This window comes from Mustela putorius, unplaced genomic scaffold, assembly GCF_011764305.1.
Source record: "Mustela putorius furo isolate JIRA1106 unplaced genomic scaffold, ASM1176430v1.1 tig00000281_pilon_pilon_pilon, whole genome shotgun sequence".
In the NCBI taxonomy this organism is placed as follows: Eukaryota; Metazoa; Chordata; class Mammalia; order Carnivora; family Mustelidae; genus Mustela; species Mustela putorius.
The window spans coordinates 14,262,151-14,276,154 of record NW_025421343.1 but is presented as its reverse complement, the minus strand read 5'-3'; the positions used below and the strand labels follow the sequence as shown (position 1 = coordinate 14,276,154).

At 47.4% G+C, this 14,004-nt stretch overlaps 1 protein-coding gene across 4 annotated transcripts in view; it reads left to right on the top strand.

Annotated features, from left to right (window-relative positions):
- REEP1 (receptor accessory protein 1) overlaps window positions 1–14,004 on the top strand; it is a 105,255-nt gene that overhangs the window by 42,162 nt on the left and 49,089 nt on the right. For all 4 annotated transcript variants that reach the window (XR_006606453.1, XM_013051223.2, XM_013051224.2 and 1 more), the window contains exon 2: window positions 6,885–6,957. Coding sequence is in view for 3 of the 4 variants with exons in the window: in XM_013051223.2 (XP_012906677.1) it covers window positions 6,885–6,957 (73 nt within the window). In the remaining variant the exon portion in view is untranslated. The remainder of the gene's footprint in view (window positions 1–6,884; window positions 6,958–14,004) is intronic.

Below are 14,004 nucleotides of genomic sequence, written 5' to 3'. Positions count from 1 at the left end.
ATCGAGCCCCGCATCGGGCTCTCTGCTCAGCAGGGAGCCTGCTTCCTCCTCTCTCTCTGCCTGCCTCTCTGCCTGCTTGTGATCTCTCTCTGTCAAATAAATAAATAAAATCTTTAAAAAAAAAAAAAAACTTGAAGAACTTCCTTGGCGAGTAGATTTGCATTGTATGGTGCATGGTACATGGTGTCGTACCCCACGATTCACAGTATGTATCTACCCTAGAGAAAGTTTCACATGTGCACAGGAAACATGTAGTAGAATGTTTATTACAGCCCTGTTTGAAATAGTAAAAAAAAAAAAAAAATTGGAAGTACCTAAATATGCCTGAATAGGTACATATTTATATATGGATAAACGAATTGTGATATATTCACATGGTGAAATACCATATAGTGGTTTAAAATGATCTAGAAAGATCTGTATCAACATGGACCAAATTTCAAAAGCACAAAGTGAAATTAACATATTTCAATGGAATATAAGGAGTATGATTCCATTTATATAATGTGTAAGCAAGTATAACTTTTTTTCATTTATGCCCAGTTAACATAGTTAATAAAAACATGGTGAGAATGATAAACACCGGGTTCAGGTTGGTGGTTATTTTGGGGGAGGAAGAGAGGGGGGCTATATCAGGAAAGAATATATAGGAGACTTCAAATATATGTCATGTCTTAAAGGTTTTTCATATTAAAAATTATAGTGTATTTATTTGAATGCCAGTAGGAGCTCAAAAAGAAAGGAACATCCTTCTATTAGAATGGACTACTAGAAATGATCTTGGAGATTAATTCTCATAGAGAGTAATAAAAATTGATTCATAAGCTTTTAGAAAAAACCTTCAGAGAACGGCAATTAGAAATTACATTTTTTAGGGGCGCCTGGGTGCCTCAGTGGATTAAGCCTCTGCCTTCAGCTGAGGTCATGGTCTCGGGGTCCTGGGATCGAGCCCCGAGTCAGGCTCTCTGCTTGGCGGGGAGCCTGCTTGCCTTCCTCTCTCTCTCTGCCTGCCTCTCTGCCTGCTTGTGATCTCTGTCTGTCAAATAAAAAAATAAAATCTTTTAAAAAAAAGAAATTGCATTTTTAAAATTAGTAACAGAAAACACAAAATGTAATCAGTGTAAAATTTAATAGCCTTTTGGGGGTCCTGGGTGGCTCAGTGGGTTAAGCTTCTGCCTTCAGCTCAGATCATGATCCCAGGGTCCTGAGATCGATCCCTGCATCGGGCTCTCTGCTCAGCAGGACACCTGCTTCCTCCTCTCTCTCTGCCTGCCTCTCTGCCTACTTGTAATCTCTGTCTGTCAAATAAAAAAAATTTTTTAAAAATCTAAAAAAAAAAAATTAATAGCCTTTTAATGCTCAAAGGAAATAGTATACCTTCATGACTTAGAAGACCTTTCATGCAAAATCTTTTTATTTCAGATATGGGACATCACTTTTAAAAATTATAAAATATAACATTCACATACAAAAAAGGTGCATAGAACATATGTGTACAGTTTAATGCACATTTGTAATTACAAAGCAAAACTCTGTGTGACTACTGCCCAGGTCGAGAAATTCTGCATTCTAGAAGCCCCTGAGTGGTGTCCCATTCCTTGAATTCAATCTGTTTTATCATTATACGAATAACTGTACAGTAGGCCTGTTATTTTTCTTATATTAAAAAAATTAATTTTAGAAAAAATGTTCCTAACATTGATTTTTAAATTTTTCAACACAGTTCGGGGGAGCTCCCAGGTGGTGCAGTCGGTTGGACATGTAACTCGTGGTTTCGGCTCAGGTTGTGATCTCAGGGCCATGAGCTAGAGCCCCGTGTCAGACCCCACGCTGAAAGTGGAGTCTGCTAGGGATTTACTTTCCCTCTCCCTCTGCCCCTCCCGCTTGTGCTTTATCTCACTCTTTCTCTAAAATAAATAAATCTTTAAAAAATTTTTTTCATCATATTTTGGGATTGGGAAATGCTACTCCAATACTAGGATGCCTGAGAAGCCTGTGAAAAACACTGTGTTTCATTGTTTGCAGAAGTCTTGGCCAAGGTTAGCAGCCACCTGTGTCACAGCTTGTACTTGAGCTGCAGGCCAGCAGTTGCTGCCCTGCAGGCTCCAGGAATGGTAAGCACTCCTCCTTGGTGAATGTAACTGGCATTGTAGTTATGGTCTATTCATGTGAACAATACCTCTCTTCCCTTGGCCAGAGCTCCAGGAAGTTGATAAGTAGCTGCAGAGTTGCGTTTTCTCTGACATTGACCAATGGGATAGATATGTGGTCTTTGCCATTTGGGATTGTCTCCTCCAATCTGAGCATCTGTTGTCTTGCCTGGGACACTGGGCATTTAAAAAAAAAACTCTTGCGAGTGGATTGTCCTTGATGACTGGGTGAAGAATCCATGGCCAAGGACTGGGAAATAGCACGCTAGACCACGGTTTTTCCACTCTGGCACTTTTGGCTTTGGGGGCCGGATTGTTCTTTGTTGGGCAGGGGAGGGGTTCTGTGCAATGTGGGATGATTAGCAGCATCGCTGGCTTCCATCCACCACATGCCACTGGCACTCTCTGAGTGTGGGAACCAGCGTATTTCCAGGCATCACCCAGATGTCTGGGGAAACGAAGTCACCCTGGCTGGGAATCCTTGCCTTAGAAGATGAGACTCTTGGTCCCCTGTAGATAAGACAGCTATGGAGGTGGTTGGGGAGGCAACCCCTAGATGAAGACCCCTAACTTACAGCCAGAGACTGAATGAAGGGCAGAGACAGGAGAAATGTGTCAGGCAGGTAAATGGAGGCAGTAAGGGGTGAGGGCTCTAGGCGAGCAGTAAATGACAGTGGTGAGAAGGGAGGGCGGGTGCAGGGCTCTGAGGCTGGGGGGTGCGGTGTGAGCTTCTGTCCAGTAATAACTGGGACCAGAGCCTGGTCTCCTCTCCAGAGGGAGGCACTCAGGCCTTCCACCGTCCCTCTTCTGGGTTCAGCCTTGAGCGCTTAAGTACTCTAGATCCTCTTAAGTATGTCAGTGCTTTCCTCCTGACCTTGTGGGGAGAGGTATGTGAATCTGTCAAGTGGGTTAAGCTCCTTGGAGAGCGATTGCAATTCTTTGATCTTTATTCACTCAATAGACACTTAGCAGGTACCCACTTGGGGAGGGGCTGTGCCAGGCACTAGGGACCCCACCAGTCAGACCAGAACTGTGTGGTCTGGCCGGAGAGATGACTCAGCCAGCACAGGCCACCCCAGAAGGAGAAAGGAGAAGGGCCCTATTGTCAGGCTGCCTCTCGTCAGGTCCACCTGTGTTCCTGCCTCTTCCGTCTCCTTTGGCCTCGGTGTTCCAGTCTGTGAGATGGAGTAGTGAGAATTCTTACCCCAATTAGGCACGGAGGGACTGACGTGCGAGAACGTGTACAGCCTGTATGGCAGTGCCTGGCATTAGTGAGCACTCAGTGATATTGCCATCATTATTGTTAACGATTAATTATTGAAACTCCTACATGAAGTCTGTAGTAGAGCGCCCAGAAAATTCTGAGGGACAAGTGACCAGAGATTCACGTGGCTTTTTTGAGCTGGGTCTTAAAGGATTAGTGGGACTTTATCAGGAAAAGCACTGTGGAGTTGTGGAAAGATCACGCACTAAGACGCGGGCAGGAAGTCACAGATTGTGAGCAAGGCAGCACGGCTTAGAAGGGACAGCTGCTGGCCGTGGGATCCGGAAGCTTGGGCAGGGGTGGGCTGTCAGGCTGGGAAGGAGGGTGCCTGCGGCCTCTGGAGAAGGGACTTGGTCTGAATGGACGTTAAGTGCCCCAACCCTTTGGCTTGGATGTGGTTCAATTGTTCTTTCTTGTCTCCAGACGGATTAGGAAGAACTTGCCACTCTCCTTTCCCTGAGCGGTGAAGTGCTAAGCTCTCCAGGAGACATTATTGAGACTTTGGAGACTGAGAAGCAAATCCGTCTTGCTGTCCCCGTGCTGTCATATATGGGGCAGGGAGGCACGCAGGGGGACACGGGCGGCCACTTCATGTCAGGAGCCTGGCAGACGGAGCACGCCCTCTCTTGTCTGGATGCCCTTGGGCCTTTCCAGTTATGTGACTGCCCTGATGGCACTGGTGTTCCTGTCTACTCACCGGAGCTCGAAGAGGAGCAGATCATCCAGCCAGCCTGGGGTCATGATGGATTTTCCAATTCTTTCTTTTCAGCAGCTCACATGCTGCCTCAGGGCAGGGGCTGAGAACCATCCTGGCAGACATGCTAATAACCGGGGCATCTGAGCCAAGGAATGGTGTGTTTATTTCTCCGGAACCTGTGGCACTGTGCCCGAGGCTTTGCTGAATCAGCCTGGTGCTGTCTGGCGTCCCCTGGATGCTCAGACCTCAGTCCCAAGGTCACAGGTGTCTCCTGGAGGGCTCTGGCTTTTGCTTCACCACTCTGAAATGTCACACAGTGAATATGCACTTCCTGAACACTTGCCAGGCCCCCAGGGGTGGTTATGAATGAGAAAGATGCCATCCTTGGCTTTGGGAAGCATATATTCTTACAGGAGAGACAGACACTGAATAAACCATGGCAAGTTGTGTGGATCAGGGCTAGGAAAGGGCGACGTCCAGAGTCACGTCGCTATGGAACAGCGAGAGGAACCTAGTCTTGGTTGGGGGATGCGACAAGGTCAGGAGAGGCCTCCTAGGAAAGTAAGACTCCCTGATATCCAAGGATGCTTGGGGCTGGGGCAGGGTGGAGTGGTTGGAGGGACCTCCCTCACCAAGCTGCCCCATGACTGAACCCAGCAGGCTCCTCCATGAAGTGTTTCTCCCTCCGCCCCGCCCACTGCCTTTGACACTGTTGCCTTCTCTCTCTTTCTTAAATTCTTTTCCTCCCTCTTCCTTGTTTTCAGACTACTCTTTTGTTCCCTTTGCTGGCTTCTCTTGCTCCCCAGGCATAATTCAGGCCTTCCCAGAGGATAGCCTCGCTCTCCAAAGCGGTAGACAGTGGTGGTGAGAAGCCAGGCTTGGAGGAGGCCAAGCTGGCTGGGTCCTAGCCCCTGCTTTTCTCCTTATGGTCCCACAACCTTAGACAAGCAAGTGACTAAGGGCTCCACGTGTTGTTATCCCTTCTATAAAAGAGGTTCCTTTACCAGGCCATTCTGAGGACTGCAGTGATGCCTATATAGCACTTGGTGAAAGGCCCATGTGAGTCAAGGTTACAAAACCCTTTCTCTTTCATCATCGGAAACTGACTCAATTCCATTCACCTTCTGTTTTTCCTGGAAACCTGATAAATATGGAAGGTCAAGGTGTCACCTGGCCACAGATCTTATGGGAAAGCCGACCCCTGCTTGGTACATTGAATCTGGCCTGGGTTCTCTGTATGACCTCTAAATAACCTGAAGAGGAAGCCATGGGTTTGGGCTTCCGGAGTGTGGTGTCTCCTTGCAGGGACCTCCTTGCAGGGATCCTAGAAGCTCCATCTGTGGGGCTATTACAGGAGATGTTGGCTCCTGTGGGGCCTGGGACCAGGGTGGCTCTGTTCCCAGACAGCTTACACCTGGGAGGTGACCTCATCTCTCAGATGAAAGGATTAAACCCCTCCAGCTCTAACATTCTGTCAGTTCATTCACTTAAAAATATCCATTGAGGGGTGCCTGGGTGGCTCAGTCATTTAAGCTGCTGCCTTCAGCTCAGGTCTTCATCCCAGGGTCCTGGGATGGAGACCCATTTGGACTCCTTGTTCAGCGGGGAGCCTGTATCTCTCTCTGCCTCTGCCTGCTGCTCCCGCTGCTTGTGCGTGTGCTCTCTCTCTGACAAATAAGTAAATAAAATCTTTAAAAAATATATCCATTGAGAGCCTTCCATTGGATAGGCACTGAGAACACATTGCTGAACAAAGCAGATTCATTCTGCGCTCTGAAGGCACTGATAGTTCAATTGGGAGAGGCACTGATAGTTCAAATAGTTCTGTCAATCAGAGAGCATCACAGCTAGTCGTAAAACAGCATTTTGATAATGTGTACCTTGTGTCATAGGAGATTTGACCTAGTCGGAGAGGTCAGGGAAGTCTTCCATGAAGAAGGCATGACGGAGCTGGGATCAGAAGGATGAACAGGCATTAACTAGCAAAGAAAGGGAAAGGGACAATTCCAGAAATCGAGAACAGCAGAGGCAAAGGCTTTGAGAGGGGATGGGCCCAGGTGGAGAGAATGAGGGCTGGGAGAACTATGGGGAACGGCTGAGAGTCGAACCATTTCGTGATCTCGTGCAGCCATGGGCATGGCCAGTGAGAGCTGGTACCTAGACAGTCATGTGCTGTCGTTTTATTTCCTCCTCCTCAACAACAGGGAGAAGCCAGTCAACGCGAGGTTGGGATGTGTGTCTTGGGAAGACTGCATTCAGAATTTGAAAGGCTGATTCTGGCTGCAGGATGCTGGAATCCAGTGTGAGGGGAGGGAAATTTTGAAGGAACTTTAAGTGGAAAGGGTTTTTTTTGTTTGTTTGTTTTTGGAGAAGGAAGACGACGGTGTGGGCGGGCTTTACAGAGCATCAGTGGGGATTAGCAGCAGGAGAGGAGAGTTTGACCTTTAATTTCAGAGGCCACGGGCTACTCAGCTTGGCTTCCCACTCCCATTCTCACCCCCATTTTTGGCTTCCATCACCCCCGAATCACTCTTTTATGTTGCCCAAACCACAGACTAAAGGAAGATGGGTGTGCAGTTGAAACGGGACAGAGGTTCCTAAGCACGGCCCAGCCACGAGAAGAAACCTTCAGGGCATTCATAAAGCTAGATCAGGCCACAAATCAGCATCTTCTGTAGCTTGGAGAACTGCTTTCGGCATTGAAAACAGACATTTTCCATCAAATAGGACGAAAGAAAATCACATTTCTCTTTTTTCTCTCTTTTCCCTCCAGGCTTATATTTGGCACTCTTTACCCTGCATATTATTCCTACAAGGCTGTGAAATCGAAGGACATTAAAGAATATGTAAGTAGCACTTATTGGTGGGGTCCCGACGGTCCTGGAGAAGCTGGGTGTGAAGTAGTGGGAGGAGGAGGACGGCCTGTGGTGCAGGCACTGGTAGCAGCGCAAAGGAACCCTTCCTTTACCCTTCATCTCATGAGACTTGCCTCATTTTGGTCCAGGAGTCCTCCCCATGTCTAGAACCCTGCAGAACCAGAGAAATGGAAGGGAGGTATGGCGAAAGGAAATGGAATCAGGGATCACAGGCCACCCAGGCTGCCACATACCACTGTATGGCCCGAGACAAATGACTTTACTTCTTGGAGCCTCAGTTTCCTTGTCTAGAAAACACTGTGTAGATCACGGTTACTGGGAGATGGTCCACCACAGGGGGTTCAGGCCCTCCTGCCTCTGTGACTCTGGTGATGATTCCCATTCCAGCTGTGTGACCTGAGTACCCCGTGATTTAAACTCTGTTGCTTTATAAGCTTTTCAAGAACAAGAGCTGGTCATCGTCTTTCATCCGATTCCCCAGCACCCAGCAGACGCCTGAGATGTCGGAAGGGAATCTGGAGTACTGATCGTTGAAGGATTGTATTGTTGCTGGATGGTTCCTCTAAGCAGGAAAATCATCAGACACTTGCATGGGGTGGCTGATGAGGAAAGGATGTCCAGGTCGTGTGGGACAGAAACCCAGGTCAGACTACAGAGGATGTGGATTAGGGCATCGGGAGTCTGAAGTCAAGTGTGGGCTCTGACATTTGATGGATGCAATACTGGACAAGAAGCTTAACTTGTGGGCACCTGGGTGGCTCAGGTGCTAAGCATCTGCCTTCTGCTCGGGTCATGATCCTGGAGTCCTGGTATCAAGTCCACATCAGGCTCCCTGCTGAACAGGAAGCCTGCTTCTCCCTCTGGCCCTCTTCCCTCTCATGCTCTTTACCACTCACTCTCTCTAGCAAATAAATTAAAAAAAAAAGAAAAGAAAGAAAGAAAGAAAAAAACTTAACTTCCAAGAGCCTTGGTTTCCTAATCAGAGGGGTGGATATCAGCAATCCTGGCCCCTAGTGTTGTGAGGGACAAAGGGTCTTTGCTTTCCCTCTTTTACTCAGAAGTCATTTTGGAAGTTTACCACAGGTAAAGAAATAAAGTGTATCTGAAAGTCACTTTCTTTCTCAGATTTTCCAGGATGTCTTTATGATGAAAACCAGCCACCTCCAGGTCAACTGCAATAGGAACTCACCCCCTCATTCCCTCAGTTTCCCTGAACTGCTTGCCTGGGCTTGCGTCTGCTAAGCAGGGCATCTAGACAGGGCTGGGTTCTCTGGAGACAAGGTCCCTGGTATATCTGAGGGAATCTCAGTGTGAACTATAAGTAGCTGTTGAGTTGCAAGCGCACAACCTCCTGATTCTCTACTGGCTTGACGCAGGGGTAAAGCAGGAGGCAGCCTCTCCCACAGTCTTTCTCCCGACCCAGCTTCCCTGCACCCGTGGCTGGCAGGGGTCGGGAGAAACAGCCACGAGTGCAGGGAAGCTGTGCCACATAAGGAGACATAATTGGGGTCACTGTGGTTCAGGGTCTGATCCTCCACTTTGCAGGGGCAGAAACTCAGCTCTGTCAGCTCATCTGGGAGAAATCAGACCCTGGTAAATTGTTTTGGTCTGACCAAACTGACAGGAGCCTGGTTTATGACTAAAATGGCAATTCATTAATTTAGACTGAAAAATATAACTGACAAGCAGAGCAGCTGTTTGTGTTGGCTGGTGAGCATGAGTTATTCCCAGTAGGGAAAGCTTGAGAGTTAAGATTAGAAGGTTTCTTGGTAAAAATGGAATTGAAAGAAAGGAGCTGAGTAGTATGAGAAGAGATCTGCCTCCTTTTCCTGTACTTGCTCACACGCACGCACACTCTCACTCACTCTGTCACACATGCTCTCACATGTTCTTGCACGCACCCTCACACACCCTCTCCAGCACTTTCTCACACTCATGTGCTCTCACACGTTTTCTCATTCGCACAACCATAACTCACTCACATGTGCTCTCACACACTCACCCTCACATATTCTCTCACATATGTTCTCCTACTTACACACCCACACACACTTCTACACTCACATGCTCTCTCACTCATATACGCTCTCACTCTCTCACACTCTCACACACATCTCTCACTCCCACACACTCACACACTCTCTCATTCAGACACACGTGCTCTCCCACTCCCACTCACATACCTTCTCACACATGTTCTCCTGCTTACATACCCCACACACTTCTCACACTCACGTTCTCTCATTCACCCTTATGTAGTCTCACACACAACACTATCTCTCACACATGTTCTCTCACTCTTACACACTCACATGCTCTCTCACACACACACTCTCACACTCACTCATACTCTCACACGCTTTCACATGCTCTCTCGCACACATTCACACTCACCATTACAGTGGCCTCTTTCCCTCATTTTGACCAATAAACCCATTTGTCCAAGAGAGAAACCTGGAATTGCCTTTAGCTTCTGTCTGGCCCTCACCACCCAACCCTATACACACCCTTGGTTCCTGACTGTGTCCTTCATCTCTATCCCCTTAATGGTCCTTCAAACCAGGTCTCTCCTCCTGTGCTGCCACTCTCTTAAATGTTCTTATCAGGTTTTTCCTGGAATGTTACAGTAGCCTCCCGTATTTGTTTTCTGTTGCCACTGTAACAAATTACCATGAACTTAGTGCCTTAAAACACACATAGATATTATCTCCCAGTCTAAAGGTCAGAAGTCTAATGGGTCTCACTGGGCTAAAATCAGGCAGGGCCACATTCCTTCTGGAGACTCTAGGGGAGAATCCATTTCCTTATCTTTTACAGTTCCTAGAGGTCATCTGCCCCTTCCTCCATCTTCAGAGCCAGGATAGCATCTCTGAGCATGCTTCCATAGTCACATTTCACTTAGATGACAGCCTCTTGGTGACAGCCAAGTTCACATCACAGGAAGGCTCTGGTTAGGAAGTTGCTGCGGAGGTCCCCACCAGGGACACTGGCTGCCAGCTGTCTGTGGCTTTGGAACATTCGCTGCAGATTCAAAATCCTAAATACAAGCATTTGACTTTTTTAAGCCTGTATAACTAGCCTTGTCTCCCACAAAGATCCTTATGCTAGAAGACTGTCCCCAAATTAAATAGCATTGGACGTTGGTAGTAAAAACAAATAAATATAGATACAGATACAGATTACAGTTATATCTTTGGCTGCTCAGCACCCACATCTACTCCTTTGACCATATTTTGACTGTAAAAAAATTTCCAACAAGAATTTTGTGTGATTTATGTACTTGGTAAGTCCAGTTTTTTTCAGCTGAGTCCAGCACCAGTCCAGTATCTCTGGCAAAGACCTCTCCTCCTCTGGCTCTGATCTTAATATTCAGCACTCTAAAAATTAAATTGTCAAGTGAACCATCACTGGCATACCCCTATAGTATATAGACATATGCTATATGAGGGCGAGAAAGAGAATACATAAAAATAAAACTAGTTAAAATATTTAAATCTATACATGATACAGAAAGGACGAAAATATGGATAGAAGTTATAGTTCTTAGTCATGCAAGTAGTCTTGAGTTCATAGCTGGCATTCATGTCTTTTGTTAAAAGATGATTTTTTAAAAGGGTCAAATCATGACTCTTGTACAAAAATAAAGTAGTGCAATTGCTGGGTCATAGGACACATGTTGAAAGTTTTACTTAACTCATTAATTAATAAGGGAACCAATAAAGGTGTTTCAAAAAAAATACAAAGGAGACTCCAAAGAGCAGATGTATCTAAGAATTCAGGAATATTAAATGAATTTGTTAGTAGATATTCAGCTGATTTTGGAGGAGGGTGGGGTGATCAATTGCACTTCCATTGGACAAAATTTATTTGCACCTCTAGATAAAATCCTTTGCATTGCAATCAGTTTTCTGTAACTTACAAAGTTGTAAAATAGCTCAAAGATATTGAAAAACAAGACACCTATAGAAGAAGGATAATTCAGGAGGCTCTAGACAACATCTAGCATTCTACAGATATCCGTTCTAAACTTTTCACAATTTTTCCTATTACTACCCTCTTCTACCATCTAATTCATGTTCTTTTTGTCTTCAGTTAGAGCTTTAGTGAGTGGGATTCCTTACCCAGGGCTGTGGCCCGAGTCTTCCTTTGTGGGAAGCTGGAGGCCTTAGCAAAGGTCTTGCCTGTGAAAGGTTATAGTGATGATCCATTGACTCTTAGCTCTGAGCAAGGTGGTACTCGCTCACACAAGGGATCCCACCCAGATCCCTCCAGAGGCTCCTTAATTTCCATCTACCTTCCCTCCTGCCACATTGTGTAGCAGCAACCCTGTTCCCCCCTGGTAATCAGGATCAGTTCCTAGAGACATCTATTTCCTAGAGACATCATGGTTCTGAAATGGCCAGGTAGGAGTGTTGTTTGTGCTTCCACATCACTGGAATCATTTTGTATCCCTGGTGAAAGCACCCACCCTTCAGGTACTGTAAGAATTAAATAGCAGAACTCAGAGATTTAAAAGTAAAACACAAAATTGTTGAGAGTCTGTTAGACCAGTGATTCTCAAACTGCAATGTGCACGTAGAATGACTAGAGGATTTTATTAAAATGCAGGTGCTGATCCATTAGGTCTGGGGTGAGTTCTGATATGCTGCACCTCTAAGAAGCTCTTAGGTGATTCCAGTGGTGCTGGTCCACGAACCACAACTGGAGTTGTACAAAGCTGGCAGTAGGCTTACCCATAAGCAACACCGTTCTCAGTTCCTTGCTCCCTGAACCTTTAGATTCTGGCTAAGCTGCAAAAGTATGTGTTGCTTCCTGGTTCACAGAAGAAACTGCATCGTCCAGGTCAACGCCTCAACCTCAGAATGCTGACTCTCTTTCGGAACTCTCCTATAGCTGTTGCAACACTTTAAAGTCCGCTGCCTCAGAGCAGTGGGTGTATGGGGGCACGGTAAGATCGAGACTCCCCAGCCCCTCAGCCTCTTGTCTTGGGTTTCTTTTCCTGTAAAAGATGGTCCTTGGTTAGAAGGAGTGTTGGGTGGCAGGCATCAAAATAAAAAGGACACTGAGCCCACAGCTTACTCTACAGGCTGCCGGAAATATGGCAGCAGGAAAAGCAAGTCCGCATGCAGAGTCAGTGAATCTTCCAGAAAAGACGCTGCTTCTCCTTCTGTGAGGGAAGGGGCCTGGCGTGACGAGCCTGCTCTAAGGAGTCTGGCTGGGGCCATGAGACACGGTGTCATCAGAGACTTGCTTGTGCTGCTGCCAGCGACTTGGGCTCTGAGCGGTGGTTGTGGCCAGGTCAGCCTTGGTGAGAGGGATTCCACAGTGCAAAGGCCACCTGCTCCCTTTGTCCCTCCCACCTGGCTGCTGGCACGTGAGCACATTGGACACGCACAGTCATCCTGAGGAAGATGTCTAGCTGACATCCACAGGGCTGGTCACCTCATCTATTTGATTACCAAAGGCCTCCTGTGCCATGGGGGACCTTGTGGTGAGCAGGAACAGGCGCCACACGGGTCCACATTCCATGGGCCTATTCAGGTCATTCCCAACCCCCCCCCTTTTTTTTTTAAGATTTTATTTATTTATTTGACAGAGATCACAAGTAGGCAGAGAGGCAGGCAGAGAGAGAGGAGGAAGCAGGCTCCCCGCTGAGCAGAGAGCTCGATGCGGGGCTCGATCCCAGGACCCTGAGATCATGACCTGAGCCGAAGGCAGAGTCTTAACCCACTGAGCCACCCAGGCACCCCTCCCAAACCCCTTCAACACCAGTCTTGTTCCTTCCAAGGACCTTGCCATCTAGCCAGTACTTACCTGGGGTTTGAAATGTACCTGGGATTTGTTTTAATCGGGTATGGTAGGGCATGCCAACACAGAAAGGACTACCACGAAGGAAGAACTTCTTACAGTTTTCCCAGAAGGAGGAGGCACAGCAGGCCGTGGAGGGCCATTTGGGGGAACACCTGGGTCTGTTAGGTGTCAGAGGCAGTGATGCTCTGCATTGTGGTGTCTGTAGGAAGGTCAAGGCGAGGCAGTGCAAGCAGGTTTAGGATTGGCGAATTTGAAAAACTTTAGCGGGCTCTGGGGTGATTAGAGCTGGCTCAACCTGTGAGCGCCCCATGAAAGAGGGAGTTTAAGAGTATGGGCTCTAGACTGATCCGTTTGCCTATGAAAGGTGTGCTGCAGGGCATGTCCTTTGCTCTCTCGAAGACTTGGTTAGTCCTAGGAGGGGCAGTCTCTCCCCAGCCAGTGAAGCCACAGATGCCAGAACGTCAAGAACACAGGAAGTAAGAAAATATAGTTACTATACCTGGTGACAGTGTAAAGGCATTACCTCAAGGCATAAGTGTGCTCTTCAAAGTTCTGCCTGCTGGGGACTGTCACTTCTGCAGCTCTCTCCGGACTGCCCCTGACTGTGCAGCGGTCCGCGCTGAGCTCACCCTGGCAGATGGTGCAGAGCCATCTGTATACCAGGCTCATGCTTTTTCCTTCTCAGTCACAGGCATAGGTGATTCTCTGTGAGGCTGAAGCAGGACTCAGAGGCTAAAGAGAGCATGAAAGACTTAAGTGGTATTAGCATGGCTGGTGTAGGAGAGGATGCAGAGGTGGGGGGTAAGGCTAAGGAGGTAACTACACCTGCTGCCTTCCCAGCCCATGGGGAAGGTTTTTGCAGGCTGCCAGGAGCCCTGGGGGAAGAGTCTGATGAACCTCTGGGGTTCATTCAAGTCTCCAGGCTCTTCCTCCCATGTTCTTACTGTGGTTTAGGGTCTTGGCTTCTCTCTATCTCCTCACTCCTGGATCCTGCTCCTGACCAGCTGAGAAGGACTTCTCAGTCATGCGGTCAACTATCCGCTCTGACGTTGCTCCTGAATATTACTCCTCAAATCAGCCGTAACTTCCTCTCTCTATCCTGGGTGCTCACCTACCCAAGCTCCCCCTCATCTGACAGGAAGCATTACCTAGAATCCCTCAAACTTGGCAAGTTCTATTTCAAACCTTGGGGGAAAAAAACTGGCA